The sequence below is a fragment of the Schistocerca gregaria genome, chromosome 2 (assembly GCF_023897955.1).
Source record: "Schistocerca gregaria isolate iqSchGreg1 chromosome 2, iqSchGreg1.2, whole genome shotgun sequence".
NCBI lineage: Eukaryota > Metazoa > Arthropoda > Insecta > Orthoptera > Acrididae > Schistocerca > Schistocerca gregaria.
Window position 1 is genome coordinate 249,580,683 of NC_064921.1, and position 20,750 is coordinate 249,601,432.

Below are 20,750 nucleotides of genomic sequence, written 5' to 3' on the forward strand. Positions count from 1 at the left end.
CGACACATTGGTGAGATGTGCGACCTACAGGTGGCAGTAAGACAAGGCCACACGAAGTGTACAGAGATGCTTTCCTTATCAGTCAAGTTGCATACTTGTGGAGCCGACCGACCGACAGTGTGACAGAGGGAGTGTGCACATCCGCTTTCCTTATCAGTCAAGGTGTATCCGGGTAGAGCTCGAGTTGTCACTGTGGAATGATGGTGATGTTGCACTTTTCCCCGAGAGCCGTAGGCCGCGTCTATAAAGAGCTGGGCCTGCCCGCTGCTGTCAGTCGCATCAGGGCAGCCAACAGCAGCAGGCATGGGCATCGAGACGTACGCAGGCCGCGTCGCACTGGTGACTGGCGCCAGCTCCGGCATCGGCGCCGCCATCACACAGGCGCTGCTCAGACACGGCCTCACCGTCGTCGGCCTGGCCAGGAGGGTCGATAGGGTCAAGGTAGGCGTTCCCGGAAAACAATTACTTTGTTTCTGAACTCTCTCTTTCATCTACTAGGTGACACTCATTGCTCTCTTTCTTACCTACACTACTGGCCATTAAAATTGCTACATCATGAATAAATGCAGATGATGAACGGGTATTCATTGGATGAATATATTATACTAGGACTGACATGTGATTACATTTGGGTACACAGATCCTGAGAAATCAGTACCCAGAACCACCACCTCTGGTCGTAATAACGGCCTTGATGCGCCTGGGCATTGAGTCAAACCGAGCTTGGATGGCGTATACAGGTACAGCTGCCCGTGCAGCTTCAACACGATACCATAGTTCATACAGAGTAGTGACTGGCGTATTGTGACGAGCCAGTCGCACGGCCACTATTGACCAGACGTTTTCAATTGGCGAGAGATCTGGAGAATGTGCTGGTTAGGGCAGTAGTCGAAGATTTTCTGTATCCAGAGAGGCTCGTACAGGTCCTGCAATATGTGGTCTTGCACTATCCTGCTGAAATGTAGGGTTTCGCAGGGATCGAATGAAGGGTAGAGCCACGGGTCGTAGCACATCTGAAATGTAACGTCCATTGTGTTCAAAGAGCCGTCAATGCGAACAAGAGGTGACCGAGACATGTAACTAATGGCACCCCATACTATCACGCAGGGTGATACGCCAGTATGGTGATGACGAATACACGCTTCCAATGTGCGTTCACCGCGATGTCGCCAAACACGGATGCGACCATCATGATGCTGTAAACAGAACCTAGATTCATCAGAAAAATGACGTTTTGCCATACGTGCATCCAAGTTCGTCGTTGAGTACACCATTGCAGGTGCTCCTGTCTGTGATGAAACGTCAAGGGCAACCGCAGCCATGGTCTCCATGCTGCTGCTGCAAATGTCGTCGAACTGTTCGTGCAGATGGTTGTTGTCTTGCAAACGTTCCCATCTGTTGACTCAGGGATCGAGACGTGGCTGCACGATCCGTTACAGCCACGCGGGTAAGATGCATGTCATCTCGACTGCTAGTGATACGAGGTCGTTGGGATCTAGCACGGCGTTACGTATTATCCTCCTGAACCCACTGATTCCATCTTCTCATCTTCTGCTAACAGTCACTGGATCTCGACCAACGCGAGCAGCAATGTCGCGATGCGATAAACCGCAATCGCGATAGGCAACAATTCGACATTTATCAAAGTCGGAAACGTGATGGTACGCATTTCTCCTCCTTACACGAGGCATCACAACAACGTTTCACCAGGCAATGCCGTTCAACTACTGTTTGTGTATGAGAAATCGGTTTGTATACTTCCCTCATGTCAGCACGTTGTAGGTGTCACCACCGGCGCCAACCTTGTGTGAATGCTCTGAAAAGCTAATCATTTGCATATCACAGCATCTTCTTCCTGTAGATTAAATTTCGCGTCTGTAGCACGTCATGTTCGTGGTGTAGTAATTGTAATGGCCAGCAGTGTATTACACGCAAAATCATCATTCCTTTGTACTGCGCACTGTACTTCTCCTTCCACATGCAGTTTTCTCTGTCGTACGCCTTCTAGTTCCATGTTAACCGTTACAGGCTACAGAACACAATAGCCCTTGTCCCAATGACCTCCTAGGTCTGTATCTACACTACGCAAGCCACCTTATGGTGTGTGTTGGAGATGCACTGTTAATGGCGGTCAATACCCTTCCTCCTTCTCCCATTCGCGAATGGTGCACAGGAAGAGCGATTCTTTTTAAGCGTCTGTTTGATCTACAATCTCTCTAACTTTTTCTTCATCTTTCCGTGAGATACGCGAAGGAACAAGCAGTTTATTGGTTGATATTTCTAAGAACATAGGCTCCCGAAACTTTAATAATGAAGCTCATCGTAAGCATAGTGACTCTCTTGTAACATCTGTCATTGGAATTGGGTGAGCATCTCTGGCCGGCGGTGCTAGGCGCTTCAGTCTGGAACCGCGTGACCGCTACGGTCGCAGGTTCGAATCCTGCCTCGGGCATGGATGTGTGTGATGTCCTTAGGTTAGTTAGGTTTAAGTAGTTCTAAGTTCTAGGGGACTGATGACCTTAGAAGTTATGTCCTATAGTGCTCAGAGCCATTTGAACCATTTTTGAGCATCTCTGAGTAGCTTTCGCGCTTACTAAATAAACCACTGAAGAAATGTGCTCCTCCTATTTGGGTCTTCCCAATTTCCTATAATAGTCGTACCTGTTACGGACTCCATACTGATGAGCAATATTCAAGTATTGATCGAACGAGTGTTTTATGGTTTATCTTCTAAGTGGATGAAGTATACCTTCTGAACATCCTTCCACATAATAAATAGATGTGATTGCTTCCAGTGATTGTTCTGCAATGGTGCAGTATTACAATAACCCCTCCTGCCGCCTATTTATCTGGAATAGGTTACATTTATTTACGTTGAGAGATAACCTCTGTAGGTCTTTCTGCATTTCGCTACAACCTTCTAGTATTTTCTGTAAATAACAGTATTACTAGAGAAATGGCTCATGGAACTTTCGTCGGTATCCACTAGGCCGTTTGAACGTATTGTGAAAAGTAATGGCCCTTTAATAATCTCCTGATGTACTCAGAAAGTCTGAAGTTCATACATCGTTAAGAATTGAGAATGACCTGTCTGAGTAGCTATAAATACCATTCATCTGCAAAACTAATTATGCGACCGCTGGTTCGGTATGGAGGTGACTCTACGGCCCTCACATCGATGTATCTGTGCACATAACGAGAGTCAAGACAGTTGTTTTGTTTGATAGAGAAGTCCACGTAGTAACAGCACCCATGAGTGAGTGAAAGCCAATAAATCGAGTGGCCGTTGATAAGCTGCTACGTGAAGGAGTACGTTGCACTCACTGGGAGAGGTAGCTGTAGTGGGGGATGGGTCGTTTTCATGCACGTTACATGGTAGCACATTACATGATGTAAAGCAAATTTTCTCACCGACACACTGAGGAGGAATAATGATTGTGAGTCTGATGGTGGTCTAGGAACAGTTCCGAAATGTTACGTCCAACAACTGAAGGAACCATGAACCACAGTGGATAAGGACATTCATCTTCAAAAATACCACTACAAGCATGCTATGGAGAGTTGATGACCGGACATTGGACAATACTTATGACGACTGATACAAACACAATCGTAATTCTTTTAGAAAACTAATGGATCGTGGTAGCTATATTCTTTCGAAATCTCACAAAGAGACAGGTTAGGCAGGGTGCAGTCTCCCCCCCCCCCCCCCCCCCAAAAGAAAATACAACTAGAGACAGTGGATCAGTGTCGTCTAACTGTCAGTTTCAAGAGTGGGCTCTGTAAGCCGGTGGAGCTGTTCGTTCGGAGGCCGACCGGGGTGACCGAGTGGTTCTAGGCGTTACAGTTTGGAACCGCACGACCGATATGGTCGCAGATTCGAATCCTGCCTCGGGCATGGATGTGTGTGATGTCCTTAGGTTAGTTAGGTTTAAGTAGTTCTAAGTTCTAGGGGATTGATGATCTCAGAAGTTAAGTCTCATAGTGCTCAGCGCCATCTGAAAAATTTGTTCTTTTGGATGACTTTAAAGCTCGTTAGCATTACGTGAGTGCCTTCAAAGAAGAATCTAACATTTTGTCTAGGCATATTACTAATATTACTATGGACCTTACCCTTAACAGCCCATGTTATTATGCAGACAGCAAAAACATTTGTGGCAGATGAGAACATGCTCACTAAAAGATGAAAACATAAGAAAGGAACGCGTGTGGAACAGCGACCAGATGTATTTTTTATGAACTACCGTTGTAATTTATCTATTTGTGAGAAAACTGAATATATTGATTCCAAAAACTTTCTCCTCAAATGACGTGTACTTTAGATATCGTGTTCAGTTGCTGAGCAAAACAGACTGTAGGTTGGCCCTGTGTTCCACATGTGAACAGTGTCGGGAATAAAACTTTAAACTTCATGAAACGTAAAATGTGAAATAAAGAAAATGAATCTAATTATCTGCCAAAGGAAACTAAATGTGTGCTCAATCAAAACTATATAACTAAAACTCAGTACTGAAGTTCACTGTAAACGTTACGAGATACGAAGTGCAACGTTAGACTTGGAATATCCAGGAAAATATATCACTACTCCACTTGTGATAAAATAACTGTATATGATTAACATTACTGTTCAATGAAAATTAATCTGCTTGCTAGCACGATGCATGGCAATGTCGACTACACACTGTTTGCACAAGAAAGCTATGTGAGGTCTGGACTGCTGACGTTTCGAAAGCAAATACAAATCAGCAGATGCAGCAGCTGAAAGAAAAGAAACTACTCAATACTAATTGCTTTCATTTTGCTTGGCAGAAACAATCTGTGACTTTGTGTGGTGTAAGATCCAATGCACAAATGACAAAATGTTCCAAACGTAACTATGAATCATGGTGGTGGCTTTCACTCTAAAGATTTTTTTTTTTTTAGAAATGAGACTCTGATTATTAATGAAAAGACTGCACGACATAAGAAGACTATAACAATTAAAAAAGTTCTCTCATTACAAACATTGCTGACATACTTTTAAAATTACTCGAAAATCTTCTCCATCAGTGAAAGAACAAGAATGTATTACACATCAGTTTTCATCACCATAATAAGGTATTGTAAATTGTTTCTCCCAGATTCACAAATAACAGATCCCTTTCTCTGAAAAATGTAACTGCTCGCTACGATGTCTCAAATCAGAATGCCACAGCGCTGCACAACAGGCTGACTAGTAAGTTTCTATTGCTTTCTGGGCAGCAGAATTGCTTTATTTTTTCTACTATGTTTTCCCTATACTGTTGCATTTTTTACTCCTCCTCTCTACTTTCATTATCTGGGCTGTCACCCCTGTCAACCGTCATTGTAGCATTCCTTTTTCATTGTTGGAGTTGTATTTGTTGTTTAACATTTTTTCAGTGCTTCTTTGTCACGGAAATACAGCCATAACTGAGATAAGGAGTCAACCTGTATGACACTTTCTTCAAGAGGAAGGTTTCCGTGCTGGTAAACATCTGTAAACAGAAACCTTTACCAGACCGCTGTTTTTCTGACGTTATTCAGTATGTTAGTGGTAGTTGTAATCTGCGTAAGTCGATGGAGTTCTGAGTGGAAAAATATTTCACTTTCATTTCACTTTTACTTCGACTTTCACTCTGTAGAGGTTTGCGAGTTCTATTAACTGTACTGAATCTGAGTACAGAGTAAGTAGTTGAGCTGCTAGCGAACTGTCTTGTTTGTTTTTTGACCTTTGACTTTTTGTCAGGGAAGCCCGATTACAGTTTGTGGCTTTTTACCGTATTTGTTTACATGGAGCACTTAGTGTAGTGTAGGTAACTGAATCTGAAGTAAGAGTCTTATCATTATAATGAAACTTTTTTAAAATTTATTTTGTACAATATCAACTATTACGTATTACCGTTTAGGGATACGAAGAGGTGAAAACCCTGTGGACTTATAGATCAGGTAAGGCATATCGTACAAAATATCGAAGCATTTACCTACTTCCACTCTAAAGTATTCACTTCAAGCACTGGCTAAGGATGCATTCGACATTTCATCATTACTAATTTCCTACTGTGAACCATGCTCAACTGTTCCTTGCAGCTTTGACTCTTGAACCCTGCGAGTCACACCGCTCCACTCGCTGTTTCTTTATTATTTATTCATATGCTTTTCAGGCATTAGCACTGAAGGACGCTCCTGGTAAACTGCACGCGATTAAGGGCGATGTAGCAGACGAGAGCAGCATCGTAGCAGCATTCAAGTGGATCAAAGAAAACCTTTCTGGTGTCGACATTTTAATTAACAACGCTGGCTTGGGCATTGACAGCGATCTGACGTGTAAGTATGCGATTGTATTTACGAAACCCTCCAGCTTCGTGTATGCTGTAGCTACTATTAATCTGATGTTCTGCTTCAGGCCGCAGCAGGACTATTTCTGCAAATGACTATGACACGGTCAGCTATGAATGTGTTTAAAAGTTAATGCAGCGGCGGTGGTTTTTAAATCATTCTATCCAGTCCAACACTTCTTGAATAAGAAGAATATCCTAAGCCTGTTGTTGTCCATAGCAAAATAATAGATCTCGTGCTTCTCATTCAAAATTTCAAATAATTTGCTCGAATGGCACTGCGTGTTTATTTCATCTAATGTCACACAAACCTACCAACAAACTGTCGGATCCCTGATACTTAGAATCTGTGATGTATTTCATTCCATAGACGGACAAACAAGCTGTTAAGCAGGCGGTCATTATGTTTTGGGTAATCAGAGTTACAAGAGGAATTTATAGAGTTTTGTTTCAGCTTCTCCTTGTGCCTATGTCTCTTCCATTCTCTCGGAATGGGCTCTTTTCCACTCGTCAGACGAAACTGTTCTGGTATTCTAGGATTTAACTGCCGGGCCAACTATTAAGTCGTGAATTTTCTGTCTAAAATTTTTGTGTGTGGCACATAAAGTTGAGGTATTCCCAGCTCCTTCAGGTCTTCTTTTACAACAACGATCCATTTTATTGTTTCAGTTTTAACTTTGAGGCGAGTTTAGTTTCAAACCCATCTAGTTAATCTGGTTGCTTCAGCTCTCAATACACCCATAGAATTTTAGCCTGCGTTTTTTTTTCATATCTGAATAAATTCTGTTACTTTTTCCAGGTTCTTTATTTGCTCTTCGTCTGCACGTTCCTTCTTCAGTATAATTTAGACCTACAATTTTCCTCATTACTTTTGAATTTCTTCAAACTCTCTCTTTCTGTTTAAAACGAGTGTTTCAGATCCAATAAACACCTTTGATCTAAAGACTGTGTTACAGTGTCTCAGTTTTGTGTGTTTCGAAGTGCATTTTTTTGGTTATAGATCTATTTCTAAGCCTGCAGCCTCTTTCCAATACGTGCTGATGAATTTGTAACCAGTGTTTTCCAAGCCAGTTTCCGGAATGTTTTCGCCTAAATATCTGAACTGAGAAACTCTCTTGATTTTCTCGTATGTATGGTTTTTCGAATTTTTGGTGTCAGGTTGCAGCTAGACACGTATTTAGTTTTTTAAAATTATATTTTGTGCGCTACCTTTTGTGCTTCGTATTTCATTACATTTATTTGTTTTTATGTTATTCTAATGTCCTGATTCATTTATTTATTTCGTTATTCCTTCTGACAGCTAAATAATCTGGAGATCTAGTCATAAAAAGCAAAACTTCCCCATTAATAATATATTATTGGTCGTTGGGCGACAGCTTCTGGATCTTGAATTGTGTCCTACGTTATAATAAATGGCACCAAAACTGATAACAGTAGTGTCAGCGGACAAGCAATTTGCTACCTACCTATTCTTGGGCTCCAGTCGTAGATGAAATCGGCGGATCTTCAACGTATCTTAACAAAAAAAAAAAAAAAAAGGAATATTGCAGTTTAACGTTCTGTCGACGATGGAGTCATTAAGAGAGGGGCCACAAACTTGGATTGGCGAAGGACAGATAGGGAAATCGACCGTACCATATCTAAAGAATCATCCCGGTATTCACCCTAAGCATTTTTCAGAAATTACCGGAAACTTAAATCTGGATGGTCGAGTGAGGATACGAACCGTCGCCCTCCCGACTGTAAGTCCAGTGTCTTACCATTAAACTACTTACCTTGACTGCTCCATAGAAGACGACAGGCAGTTATGCTTAGAGCAGCGGGGGGAACGAATGCGTGTTGGGGCTCAACAGAGTCCTGTTGTGTAACCGATTAGCCTTAGCTGAACATTATTTTTTTGGCTACGACAAATGGTTCCTTAGTAAAGTGAACAATGTGGTTCCTTTTGTGTATAACTTTGATATGTTCCGTTCTGCACAATGCTGTCACCTTGAAATGGCAGCATTTGCGATAAGAGATCTACAGCCCGCATCTCGTGGTCGTGCGGTAGCGTTCTCCCGGGTTCGATTCCCGGCGGGGTCAGGGATTTTCTCTGCCTCGTGATGGCTGGGTGTTGTGTGATGTCCTTAGGTTAGTTAGGTTTAAGTAGTTCTAAGTTCTAGGGGACTGATGACCATAGATGTTTAGTCCCATGGTGCTCAGAGCCATTTGAACCATTAGAGGTACATATTTATTAGTACCAGGGTAGCAACTTCAACAGTGGAAACTATTTATTTACAATTTATACAAAATAGATACATGTTTCAAAGCATTACTGTTGTTCAGAGTGGTCTCCAGCATTGTGTACAGCCCGTTGCCAGCGATTTGGACTTAGCAACGCCTAGTTCGAGCGTACCGCTGTAGTGTCCGACAAATCTCTGTGACAGCTCTGAAGCGAATGCCATGAAGTGCTTCCTTAATCTTAGGAATCAAGTTAAGTCACAAAGGTTGAAGTCCTGGGATAGTGGTGGGTGGTACAGCACTTCCCAGCCCCATCGATCTAACAATTCAGACACAACTTGCACAATACGCACGTGAGCATTGTCCTGCGAAATGATGGGTGGGACCTGCAAAAATTACCGCCGCTTCTTTCCTTAATATATTCATCCTTGGAACACAGCCTGCGGTCAGCTTACAGAAACAAGCGGTGACACTTTTTTGCAGGACCCGCACATCACTTTGGATGACAGTGCTCAGTTGTATATGGAGCAAGTTGTGGGTGATTTATTTGATCGATGGGGCGGGTAAGCGCTATACCACCCACCACTATCCCGGGACTTAAACCCCTGTGACTTAACTTGATTCCTAAGATGAAGGAAGCACTTCACGGCATTCGCTTCAGAAATGTTAAGGGCATTTGTCGGGCAAAAGACCGTTCCACTAGAATTATCAACACAACTGACACTACTAAGCATATCCTACGACATCCATGTCGTTCTCAACGGGTTTTACACAATGCTAGTGACTACTCTGAAGGACAGTAAAACACTATAAAGCTATTTTGTATCAGTTGTCAATAAAATAGTTTCCAATATTAAAGTCCCAGCCCTCGTAAACTCTTATTTCTACATGTACATCTACATGCTGTGCAATTCACGAGTGCCTCGCAGAGGATTAATCGAAACACCTTCAGACTATTTTTCTACCGTTCCACTATTGAGAAGGACATGTAAAATATGAACACTTAAATCCTTCCTCCTGTGTAGGCTGACATTAATGAAATATTTTCACATTCAAAAGAGAATGTTGGTGACCGAAATTTCGGAAAAGATCTTGCCGCAACGAATAACGCCTTTATTTTAATTATTGGCGCCCTATTTCGCACATCACATCCGTGACACTCTCTTCTCTGCTTCCCGATAATGCAAATCGAGCTACCCTTCTCTGGACTTTTTCGACGTCCTCCGTCAATACTATCTGGTAAAGATCGCGTACCGCACAATAGTGCTATGGCAGAGAACGGACAAGCGTAGAGTAGGCAGTGTCTTTAGTACACCTGTTGCGCCTGAGTGTTCTGTATTCCCCACATCTATTCTCTCCATGTCCGCCCCCGGTAGCTGAGTGGTCAGCGCGACAGACTGTCAATCCAAAGGGCCCGGGTTCGATTCCCGGCTGGGTCGGAGATTTTCTCCGCTCAGGGACTGGGTGTTGTGTTGTCCTAATCATCATCATTTCATCCCCATCGACGCGCAAGTCGCCGAAGTGTCGTCAAATCGAAAGACTTGCACCAGGCGAACGGTCTACCCGACGGGAGGCCCTCGTCACACGACATTTCATTTCATTCTCTCCATGTTACTATTCTCATTAAGAACATCTACACTCACTATTCACTTCGTAGTTCCAAAAACGTACGTTCTTCCATCGTACCGTAGTATGTTTGCTATCGCATTCATCAATAGGTAATTTTCTGAAAACTTCACCTTAGATGGAACAATAATACTTCACACAAAAATGCGATGAACTGCAAAAGTTTGTCATGCGGAAATTAATGCGTCGTGACAACAGCAGCAATTTAGAAATGACGCTGGTGAGAGTAGTACACCAAAAAAGACGGAAGAATTTCCAATTCCGAGAGAATGAAAAGAACATGGGCATAAGGAAAAGGCGAAACAAATCTCTGTAAATAACTCTTGTTCCACAGATGAGCAAAAACATTATGACTCCCAGCTTAATAGTTTGTGTGTCTGTCTTTGGTACGAAGTACATCACTGATTCTGCGTATCAGGGATCTGTTGTTGGCAGGTTTGTGGAAGTACGTGGCATTAGGTCATGTAATTCGCATAAATAGTAAGCCGCTGATTTGCGTGCCCGTCTATGCCGACGATACGATGCTCTACACCAGGGGCCGGTGGCATGCAGCCATGCATTCCCGGTTGCAGCAGGCGTGCGATGATCTGGAAATTTGGGCAGCTCGTTGGCGCATCCGGTTCAACCCCCTGAAGACGCAGGCCATCGTCTTTACACGGAAGACGGCGATGCCGGCCCCACCACTTCGCCTTTACGGGACCGCCCTCCCCTGGCAGAAGACTGTCCGGTACCTGGGCGTCATCATGGACGATCGCCTCCTCTGGAAGCCAAATACAGACGCAGTCCGTGCTAAGGTCCACCAGCGGATGGGCGCTCTGTACCCATTCCTTAATGAAGGGTCTGACCTCTCCGTCCGGAATGGCCTCCTCATCTTCCGGTTATTTATTCGACCGATTGTTGACCACGCGTGTGAGGCATGGGGCAAATATCCAGCGTCTCCAGGCGCAGCAGAATAAGATTCTCCGGCGGGTCTTTCATGTACACCCGCAGTTCCCGCATCTCTACCTGCACCATACAGCCGGTGAATTGGAGGTGATGCTCCGTATCCAGCAGACTGCCAGCCGTTTTTACCGACGGTCGCACACCTCTGCCAATCCCCTCATTCGAGGCGTTGGCGCTCCTCAAGATGTTCGACACCGCTATCAGCTGCCTGTTGCACTATTCGACCGCTGAATACCCGGGTGTGCGACCAGCGGACGCTGCTTGCAGCTCCGCCCCTATGATTTCCTTTTTATCATCCCGCATACCCCGATGCCATATCGCAAATAAAGAAGTTCAACCCAACCTCTCTCCTCTGACGAATGCAGGCAATGCCGTCAGGTAAATCCTGTGTTACTCTCCTCCCCTTGGGACTTATGAACGGCGGATGGGCGAATGGGCGTGCCCGTTGATGGCGCCCGATAGCGACACAGATCGGTTCGATTGGATTTGCATTAAGCGAATGGTCTACCAGATATCCAAGTGAGTTCTCTACAATGCCCCTCAAACAATTGTAGCACGGTTTTGGCTCCGAGACACGGACAGTTATACAGCTGAAAGCCGACATTGGCGTCGGGAAAGACATCAAACATTAAGGGATGCAGGTCGTTCGCAGCTGTCAAGGTGTTTTCGATTATTACCACAGACCCCATTCAAGAGCAGGAGGATGTCTCCCATAGCATAATACTGCTCACACCACCTTGAATCGTTAGCGTGCAGTACGGGTCTATACGCCGTTCACCTCGATGACAGTGTTTGTTGAGACGACCATCGGCCTAGTGTAGCAACAACGTGGTTCATCCTAAGAGCTGTCACGTTTCCATTGATCGATGGTCGAATCCCGATGCTCCCGTGCCCACTGCAATCTTAATTGAGGATGTCGCTGGGTCAACATGTGAACACATAGGGATGGTCTGCTGCGGAGCTCTATGTTCAACAATGTACGATGAACGGTGTGCTCCGAAACGCTTGTGCGTGCACCAGCGTTGTGCTCTTTCGACAGAGATGTCACACAACACCATCTATCCTACTATACAGACTAGACAAGCCTCGACGTTCTGAGGAGAGTCGTGGACGTCGGAACATATAGCTCCTAGCGGTAGTCTCATTGTCCTATCTCTTTCCGTAGATGCTCACTAGAGAAGCACGTGAACATTCAACGAGCTTCGCCGTTTTCGAGATACTCCTTCAGAGGCTCTGCAAAATAATAATCCGCCCTTTGTCAAAGTCACTTATCTCAATGGATTTCCCCAGTTGCAGTTTATATCTTCGCTAGCGTGTTCCTCCGTACATGTCTACTCCGCTTGCATACTTCTTTTACTGTGTCACGTGCCCAAAACGCCACCAGGCGGCATCCAGCGTTGCGACGGGGCAGTGATCATAATGTTTTGGCTTATCGATGTATACATCACGTGATCCCGTGTGGCTCAAACGGGGATAATAATCAAAAATGTTCAAACGTGTATGAAATCTTACGGGGCTTAACTGCTAAGGTCATCAGTCCCTAAGCTTACACACTACTTAACCTAAATTATCCTAAGGACAAACACGCACACCCATGCCCGAGGGAGGACTCGAACCTCCGCCGGGTCCAGCCGCACAGTCCATGACTGCAGCACCTGAGACCGCTCGGCTAATCCCGCGCGGCTGGATACTAATAACAAATGAATTTAATTAGCGAAATGTCAGTTCTTTCTTACCCTTCCCCCATAAAAAATTTCTAGCTAATAGTGTTCTGAGTAAAAATTATTTCTTGTTTGTGTTACTGCACTCACATCCACAAGAGGTACGAGTATGTTAAAATTGTACTCTCGCCAATGTTCTCCTCCTGAAAAGTTCTTGTTTTTGTTGAAACAGCTGGTAAGACGGAAGAATGGAAGCGCATCCTGGACGTGAACGTGTTGGGTCTGAGCATCTGCACCAGGGAGGCCGTGCAGGACATGCTGAGCCGGGGCGTCGATGACGGCTTCGTCATCCACATCAGCAGGTACGGAGGAATAGTTCCCTCATCTACTTGCCCAGCGTCTGTCAGACCCCCGGTCCTTGTACTTGAGAGCAACACGACGTTATTTGTAGTTCCATGGCTTAGCCTTCTCTGTGGTAACCATTACTTGTAGCCTGCTCAACTACTTCAGAATACCATACATATTTAACAGTCTGGCCGTAATAATTATCTCATACCTATTCCCATTAATGTCGTCGTTTCCCTCTGTATCTTACAAAGTGCGACATAGGAATCCTCTGGGTAAATTTAATGCTGATCTTACCTTCAGCATTTCATGAAATAGGGAATGACGAGATACTGTACTCCAATGTCTCTCTTGTATCACTATTCTGTATCATCGCCGTAGCATTATATTACAGCAGTTTTCATTTGAATTTCCTACTCTTTATCTGGCCATGTTTACAGATGACATTATTGAAATTATTGGGTATAAGACCAGTCTATTATGGAAGGCACTGTTTTTTATATCACCCAGACATGCTTGAGCACCTTTGTAGCATCGTATAAGGATTTTATTCATTTCACATCTGTGATGACTGATGACTGTGATGACTGATGACTGTGATGACTGATCCAGAAAATCGGATCTAAGGACAGTTTTTGTTTGTTGTTGCCATTACCCTAAAATTGTGTTACACGACTGTGCAGGAGTCTCTGTACATTATAATGTCATCTGCAACTAAATGATGCGGTTGACAAGTTAACACATCACTTCATATCTGAAGTAATTTCGCTATATCAAGATAAGAGAATGAACAGCCCTCATACAAAAACAAGACCTTTCAGAACACACAGATAGTGACCACATGCCATACACAACACATGCCATACACAACAGAGCGACAACATACACACACACTGACACACACACACACACACACACACACACACACACACACACACACACACATAAAACGAAATGCCACATACTCACCAGCAATAATGAAATAGTTCACAGAATAGGCAGCATATTAAAGAAATAGGGACATCAAATTGGACACAGGAGAGACCACACTCCACAGAAAAAGCTCTGAACACAGGGTACACCCAGAGATGAATTCAACATATCAGGCATATATGAACTCACACGCAACACTTGTCGCTCAGTATACATAGGACAAACAAATAAGACCATTGCTACTTCCTAGGTATCGCTAAGCGCTCATTGTGCGCTCATAACTGAACAGTTCGAAGTAACGCGATAGATTGGCTTACTGCAGACAATGCGGAACAAACCTGCACTAAACTGCCCAGGATTTTCACTGTAGTTTTAATTTCACGGCCGGTCGGAGGTTGACAAAATATAGCCACCATGAAATTGAAACTACTTTTGAATCGTCCACTGTACGTGCTGGCACTTTTTCATGATTTTATTCTGAACGCTTTCTGCAAAATTCAACGAACTGTGTGTTATTCGATCACTAAATTCACTCAGTAATGTCGCTTGTATTTCATAGGGAATATCTGAGCCCAGAGGTGAAGTACCTGAGCTTTAACGACTAAAATACATCAAAAATGAAGACCGTCAAGGTCATTTACCCTTAAATTACTGCATTTATGTGCAGCAGGTATTTGAAAGTAAAGACCACAGCAGTATACGCCGCTGCATTGACAACAGCTTGTAACAGACGATAATGTCTAGCGGACTGACAAGTCATAACAGGTATTAGTTCATAAAAACTTAACAATTACCAAGTATATAATTCACAGCGGGGTCCAAAAAACGCGGCAAAAATCTGGGTAATGTGGGACCTGCAGCTTTTGACACTGCTCTCCTAGGCGTATACGTCGAAAATAACGCAACCTGCGCACAGGTCGACCAGTCATGTAAACCTACTGTTCCATTCTGATGAGTTTTAATTACTCCACCGAAACAAACACGTGTATGACGATTAGGGGAGAGCTTACGGCAACGCAGCAACTTCTGTTTCTGGAAACATCACTCTATTTGTAATGCATATATTAACATACGTCGTTTCAAGCAAATGTTTAGTTTTTTGTCGAACGATACCTCATTTATATAACTCCTGTGAATCTGCTCGTCATAATTGTCTGTTGCAAGGTATTGTTTGTTCGGCGACTTGCGCTTCTGCAGCTTAAAACGACGATTGTGTACAACTACAGAGTTTTACACACAAATGACGTTGATGAACAGACTCATCTCCGTGTCTGAAAATGATTTTCGTTTTATAATTGAATTTTCAGTCGGTAGTAGTTAGAAAACGAACAATATTAAGCAGGATAGACTTTCCTGATATTATGCAATATACATGCATCAAAAAAGATTTGCATCACCCCAGTTCCCAGAACACCTGAAGATAGACGTTGACTGTCGATATTGTATCACAGACGTAGTCCTTTTGACTGTTCAGAGATGTCACTAAATCCGCCCAAAGATGTAAACAACCGTGCATGAGCAGCGCCTATTAGACGGAAGAGTTCCGACAGCCGATCGGTTCCAGTCATTTCACCAGGAAGAAGGTAAACGGCTCGTGTTGTCTGCATTTCAACCATGCCTAGACGGTCAATACCGCGGTTCTATCGCGTCCGCATTGTTACTTTGTGCCAGGAAGGGCTCTCAACAAGGGAAGTGTCCAGGCGTCTCGGAGTGAACCAAAGCGATGTTGTTAGGACATGGAGGAGATACAGAGAGACAGGAACTGTCGATGACAAGCCTCGCTCAGGCGGGCCAAGGGCAACTGCTGCAGTGGAGGAACCCTGGCAGCTACGCCACCAGGTTGAATAATGCTTTTCCTGCAGCCAGGACGTCGTGTTACGACTCAAACAGTGCGCAATAGGCTGCATGATCAGCACTTCACTCCCGACGTCCATGGCGAGGTCCATCTTTGCAAACACGACACCATGAAGCGCGGTACAGAAGGGCCCAGCAACATGCGGAATGGACCGCTCAGGATTGGCATCACGACCTCCTCACCGATGAGTATGGCATATGCCTTCGACCAGAAAACTGTCGGAGACGTGTTTGAAGGCAACCCGGTCAGGCTGAACGCCTTAGACACACTGTCCAGCGAGTGTAGCAAGGTGGAGGTTCCCTGCTGTTTAGGGGTGGCATTATGTGGGGCCGACGTACGCCGCTGGTGGTCATGCGAGGCGCCCTAACGCTATACGATATGTGAATGCCATCCTCCATCCTCCGATCGATAGTACAACCATATCGGCAGCGTATTGGTGAGGCATTCGTCTTCATGGACGACAATTCGCGCCCCTCCCCCCCCCCCCCCATATCGTACACAGCTTGTGAATGACTTCCTTCAGGATAACGACATCGCTCGACTAGAGTGGCCAGCATGTTTTCCAGACATGAACCCTATCGAACAAGCCTGGGAAAGACTGAAAAGGGCTGTTTATGAACGACGTTACCCGCCAACCACTCTCACGGATCCACGCCGAATCGCTGTTGAGGAGTGGGACAATCTGGACCAACAATGTCTTGATGAAGTTGTGGATAGTATGCCACGACGAATACAGGCAAGCATCACTGCAAGAGGACGTGCTATTGGGTACTAGAGGTACCGGTGTGTACAGAAATCCGGACCACCACCTCTGAAGTCTCGCTGTTTGGTGGTACAACATGCAATCTGTGGTTTTCATGAACAACAGAAAGGCGGAAATGATGATTCTGTGATCTCTATTCCAATTTTTTTGTACAGGTTCCGGATCTCTCGGAACCGAGGTGATGTAAACTTTTTTTTACGTATGTATTTCTTATTTGGGCATGAACCGGCTTTCGGCTGCTTAGGCCACCGTCATATGACAACTGAGTGTCGCAGACGAAGATAGAATGACGTGTGACTCACGCTGATATTACTCACACATATTTCGCAGAACATCAGGAAACTGTTTGCTATTTAATAATGATTTCATGCTTTTTTTTGACCATTCGAGATGAGCTGGGGTGCTTCCCTAGCTTTTAAAATCTAAACGTCAAAGAGTGTATTTTTCTTTCTTCGAGCACGTATATAACAGCTGCTCCTTGCGTCCACAGCTTACTGGGCCACGTGCAGCCATCAAACAGTGCCATAGCGATGTACACGGCGAGCAAGCACGCCGTCAAGACGTTGCTGGAAGGACTGCGGAAGGATCTGGTAGCCAAGAAGAGCAAGATCCGCGTTGGGGTGAGTACACAGTCCCAAACAGCACACGGCAGCGATATCCGAGTGCAACGTATGACATTATAAGTGTGGTGTCACCGCCAGACACCACACTTGCTAGGTGGTAGTCTTTAAATCGGCCGCGGTCCGTTAGTACACGTCGGACCCGCGTGTCGCTATCAGTGATTGCAGACCGAGCGCCGCCACACGGCAGGTCTAGCCTAGGGAGACTCCGTAGCACTCGCCCCAGTTGTGCAGCCGACTTTGCTAGCGATGGTTCACTGTCTACATACGCTTTCACTTGCAGAGACGACAGTTTAACATAGCCTTCAGCTATGTTCTTTTTCTACGACCTAGCAAGGCGCCATGTTCAGTTACTATAATGACTATCTTCAAGAATGTATTCTGAACAGATAATATTGTGAATCACGTGCAGTCAAGAGCGACGTTCATCATTAATGGATTAAAGTTAAGTATCAAAGTAATTACGTCCGCTTTCTGAATCCTCGTTCCTTGTCATGTTCCAGACCTCACGTCAGTATAGTTCTTCCCTCCTCACGCCAGCCTGCGTGAGCTACAACGCGTGCATTTCGGCCTCCACTTGTAACACTGTGTTGGCTCTTCTGCGAACAAAAAAATAAGTATACGGGTAATATACAGTACATACAAGAACCAAGAGAGAACAAATAAGAGTGGCAGGCCAAGAATTAAGTGCTCCGATTAAAAAGGGTGTAAGTCATGGACTTAACTCAATCTCTTTCATCGGATTGTCACGGGGTACAGTCATTCGTCACTCGAAATGTTTCCAATCAACTGCTGTCCAGCGGCGTCGCTGTTTATACTGCCTCAAGCACAGCTTAGTATTGACTATCGAAATGTGTGGCTTAGAGGGGATGTTCGTCCATTGTTCCCCATTGTTCTTGACTCTCTACTCACAGCCATTGTGCTGGCTGGACTGCTGACAGACTCTGGCACTCTGGCGTGATTCCTTCCACTGGGTTCATGCGATTTCTTACAGCCACCCTCCTCAAAGCTCGGCGGCCACTGTCCGTCTTTACGTAACATCTGCCAGGTCTTGATTTAGCTGCCCCTTCGGTTCCCACTTCACGATCACATCACTAAGTGTCGACTTCGGCAGCTTTAAAAGAATTGAAATGTCCCTTATGAATTTGTTGTCCACGTAACAGGCAATGACTAGTGCGATTTTTAAGTCGTACTTGTGTAGTAACATATGTCTAAGACCATGAGTGTTAGAAGGTGACATGTTACATTGATCTGCGAACAGGAAATGATATCAGTACTTCAGTGTCATTTACTAAGAATTAAATAATTTAACGCTTTTTAGTTAGATTGCTTTTCAAACATTTTTTAGTAAAAAAAGTATTGTGTCCTTCAACAGGAAGTTTCTCCGGGAGCTGTGAAGACAGATTTCATCTCGAACTTCAAAGGAGTGCCTCCGAACATATACGACATGATACCCTGCCTGGAGTCTGAGGACGTGGCGGAAGCCGTTCTCTACATGCTGTCGCAGCACCCTCGAGTACAAGTAAGTACACATTCGCTTTTTCCCGGAGAAGACTGGTACCGTGCGTTAACGGTACAGAATTTAATTTCTCAATTCCGTAATAGAGTTTTCAGAGAATAACTAATAATTGATTCCTTCTGTAGTAAAATTCAGTAATTCATCTTGGATATCCTGTCATACACTTTGTTCGTAGCTTCCCACAGGAAAACAATCTCAGCACAACTAATACCAAACATTTTCAAAAGGAAAAGCTTTATGTAATAGGATTCTCTCGTAAATAGTAAGTTACGTAAGTGAAACGCGGAGGTAGTCCGTCAGATAATGCTCAGTCTTTTATTTAGATTTCACTGTTCAAAATCAAACGAATACTGCATTTGGCTCGGCAAGAAATAATGGAAGTTCCACAATAAAAAAATAGAAAATTGTTGTGCTGTTAGTATTTAATGATTCTTAACATGACTCATATAAGTTTTGGAACAACTGCGAGCTCTCAGGTATTGAGGCTACGTGCAGAAAAGATCCACAGATCCATGAGTCTGCTTGGGCTATTCTGGTACGCAACATCTAGTGTGCTTCTTCTATAGTGGTCTCCAACTGCACAGCCATATTACTATTGATAAGATGGCAACCATTCGTTATCAAAATTTCTCTTGTCTGCTATCATTCTCCAGGAATATACAGTGTAATTATGAGTGTGGCAAATACAACTGATGACACTGAACACCAATAACTTTACAATGCAGTCCTACGTGAAGACCACACTACCAGTTAATATTGAGTTTCAGAAAAACAGTTACCCAATTTGTATTCAATCTTTCTGGAGTGTAGTTTGTATGGAAGTGAAACGTGGCCTGTAAACCGTTGACATAAGAGAACTGAAGCTTTTTAAATAATTTTGCTACAGGAGAATGCTATCTGATGGATAGATCAAATAACAAATGACGAGGTGCTGAACAGAACTGGGGAAAATAGAAATTTATGGCACAGCTTCTAATCAAATCGTTATTTGTTGCAGGTTCATGACGTCCTTATCTATCCTACTGGCACTTCCTAGTGACAACGCTGTGTATCGTGTCAAACAAATCAGCCGTTATTTTTTAAATGAATTTGTATTGAATAAATGTAACTTAATTTAACGTTTCAGTTAAAAGTGTGTGTTTTCATTAATTCCTGAAGTCTCTATAGACTGTAAAAGATCTTTGTCAAACTTTTTTATAAAATACATTTCCTAAAATCTTTGACGGTGTACTCGAGTAATTTTAGTATATATTTCATAAAAATTATAGCATACACCAAGGCTTTGTAAATGATTTGTCAATGAAATTTTGGCACTGTGTATATGAACCTATCAGTAACGATGAAATGGCATGAAAAAAATCGAAACACTGTATCTCGTCACATTTGCTAGTAACACATAAACGTTAACTGAAAGGTGTAGGTGAATCGACCGTAAGGTATTTTGATAGAACAGAGTAAATGGAAGTAAAGTGCGAGGAAAACTTATTTTTTACATAGGATTAGAAATTGCAAGTACAGACGTACTATTGAATAGATTGGTATGAAATATCTCGTCAAGCTATTGATACAAATAATAAACGCAGACTGACACAATTAGGCAAACAGTATGCCATAAGAAAACACTTTGGGTACCACAATTTGGATGCTGAATGGCATTGTAGACAGAATCTGCAGATAATTTAATATCAAGTAAAGAACAGTCGGTTGGTACATCCTTGACTCAGTGATGTGCTATACATTCCTGGAAATTGTATCGTATGTACAACTAATAGATAATGCTCGATGCTTTAACATAAATGATGACGAACAATATGAAAAAAATTCTGCCAAGCCTGGTATATTGTTGTAAGGTGAGTAACAAAAATCACTATTTGTCTTTACCTTTCTTACCAGTTGAGTCACACTTGATACCTCGTGTGTGGATTAACGAA

General features: G+C 43.6%; 1 protein-coding gene across 1 annotated transcript; it reads left to right on the forward strand.

Annotated features, from left to right (window-relative positions):
• Positions 1-284: 284 nt before the first annotated feature.
• On the forward strand, positions 285-19,992 carry LOC126336790 (dehydrogenase/reductase SDR family member 11-like). Its single transcript, XM_050000811.1, has 6 exons — positions 285-441; positions 6,162-6,324; positions 13,017-13,146; positions 17,171-17,300; positions 18,676-18,822; positions 19,817-19,992. Exons 1-6 carry the CDS (start codon positions 304-306, stop codon positions 19,853-19,855), a joined length of 747 nt encoding a protein of 248 aa, XP_049856768.1. The 5' UTR covers positions 285-303; the 3' UTR covers positions 19,856-19,992.
• Positions 19,993-20,750: the final 758 nt, after the last annotated feature.

What these genes read in the sequence shown, in the direction of transcription:
- LOC126336790 (XM_050000811.1), top strand. Translation starts at nt 304, where the DNA reads ATGGGCATCGAGACGTACGCAGGCCGCGTCGCACTGGTGACTGGCGCC. An exon ending in AGAGCAAGATCCGCGTTGGG is followed by an intron (nt 17,301 to 18,675) that starts GTGAGTACACAG and finishes GTCCTTCAACAG; the next exon opens with GAAGTTTCTCCGGGAGCTGT. An exon ending in CGCAGCACCCTCGAGTACAA is followed by an intron (nt 18,823 to 19,816) that starts GTAAGTACACAT and finishes TATTTGTTGCAG; the next exon opens with GTTCATGACGTCCTTATCTA.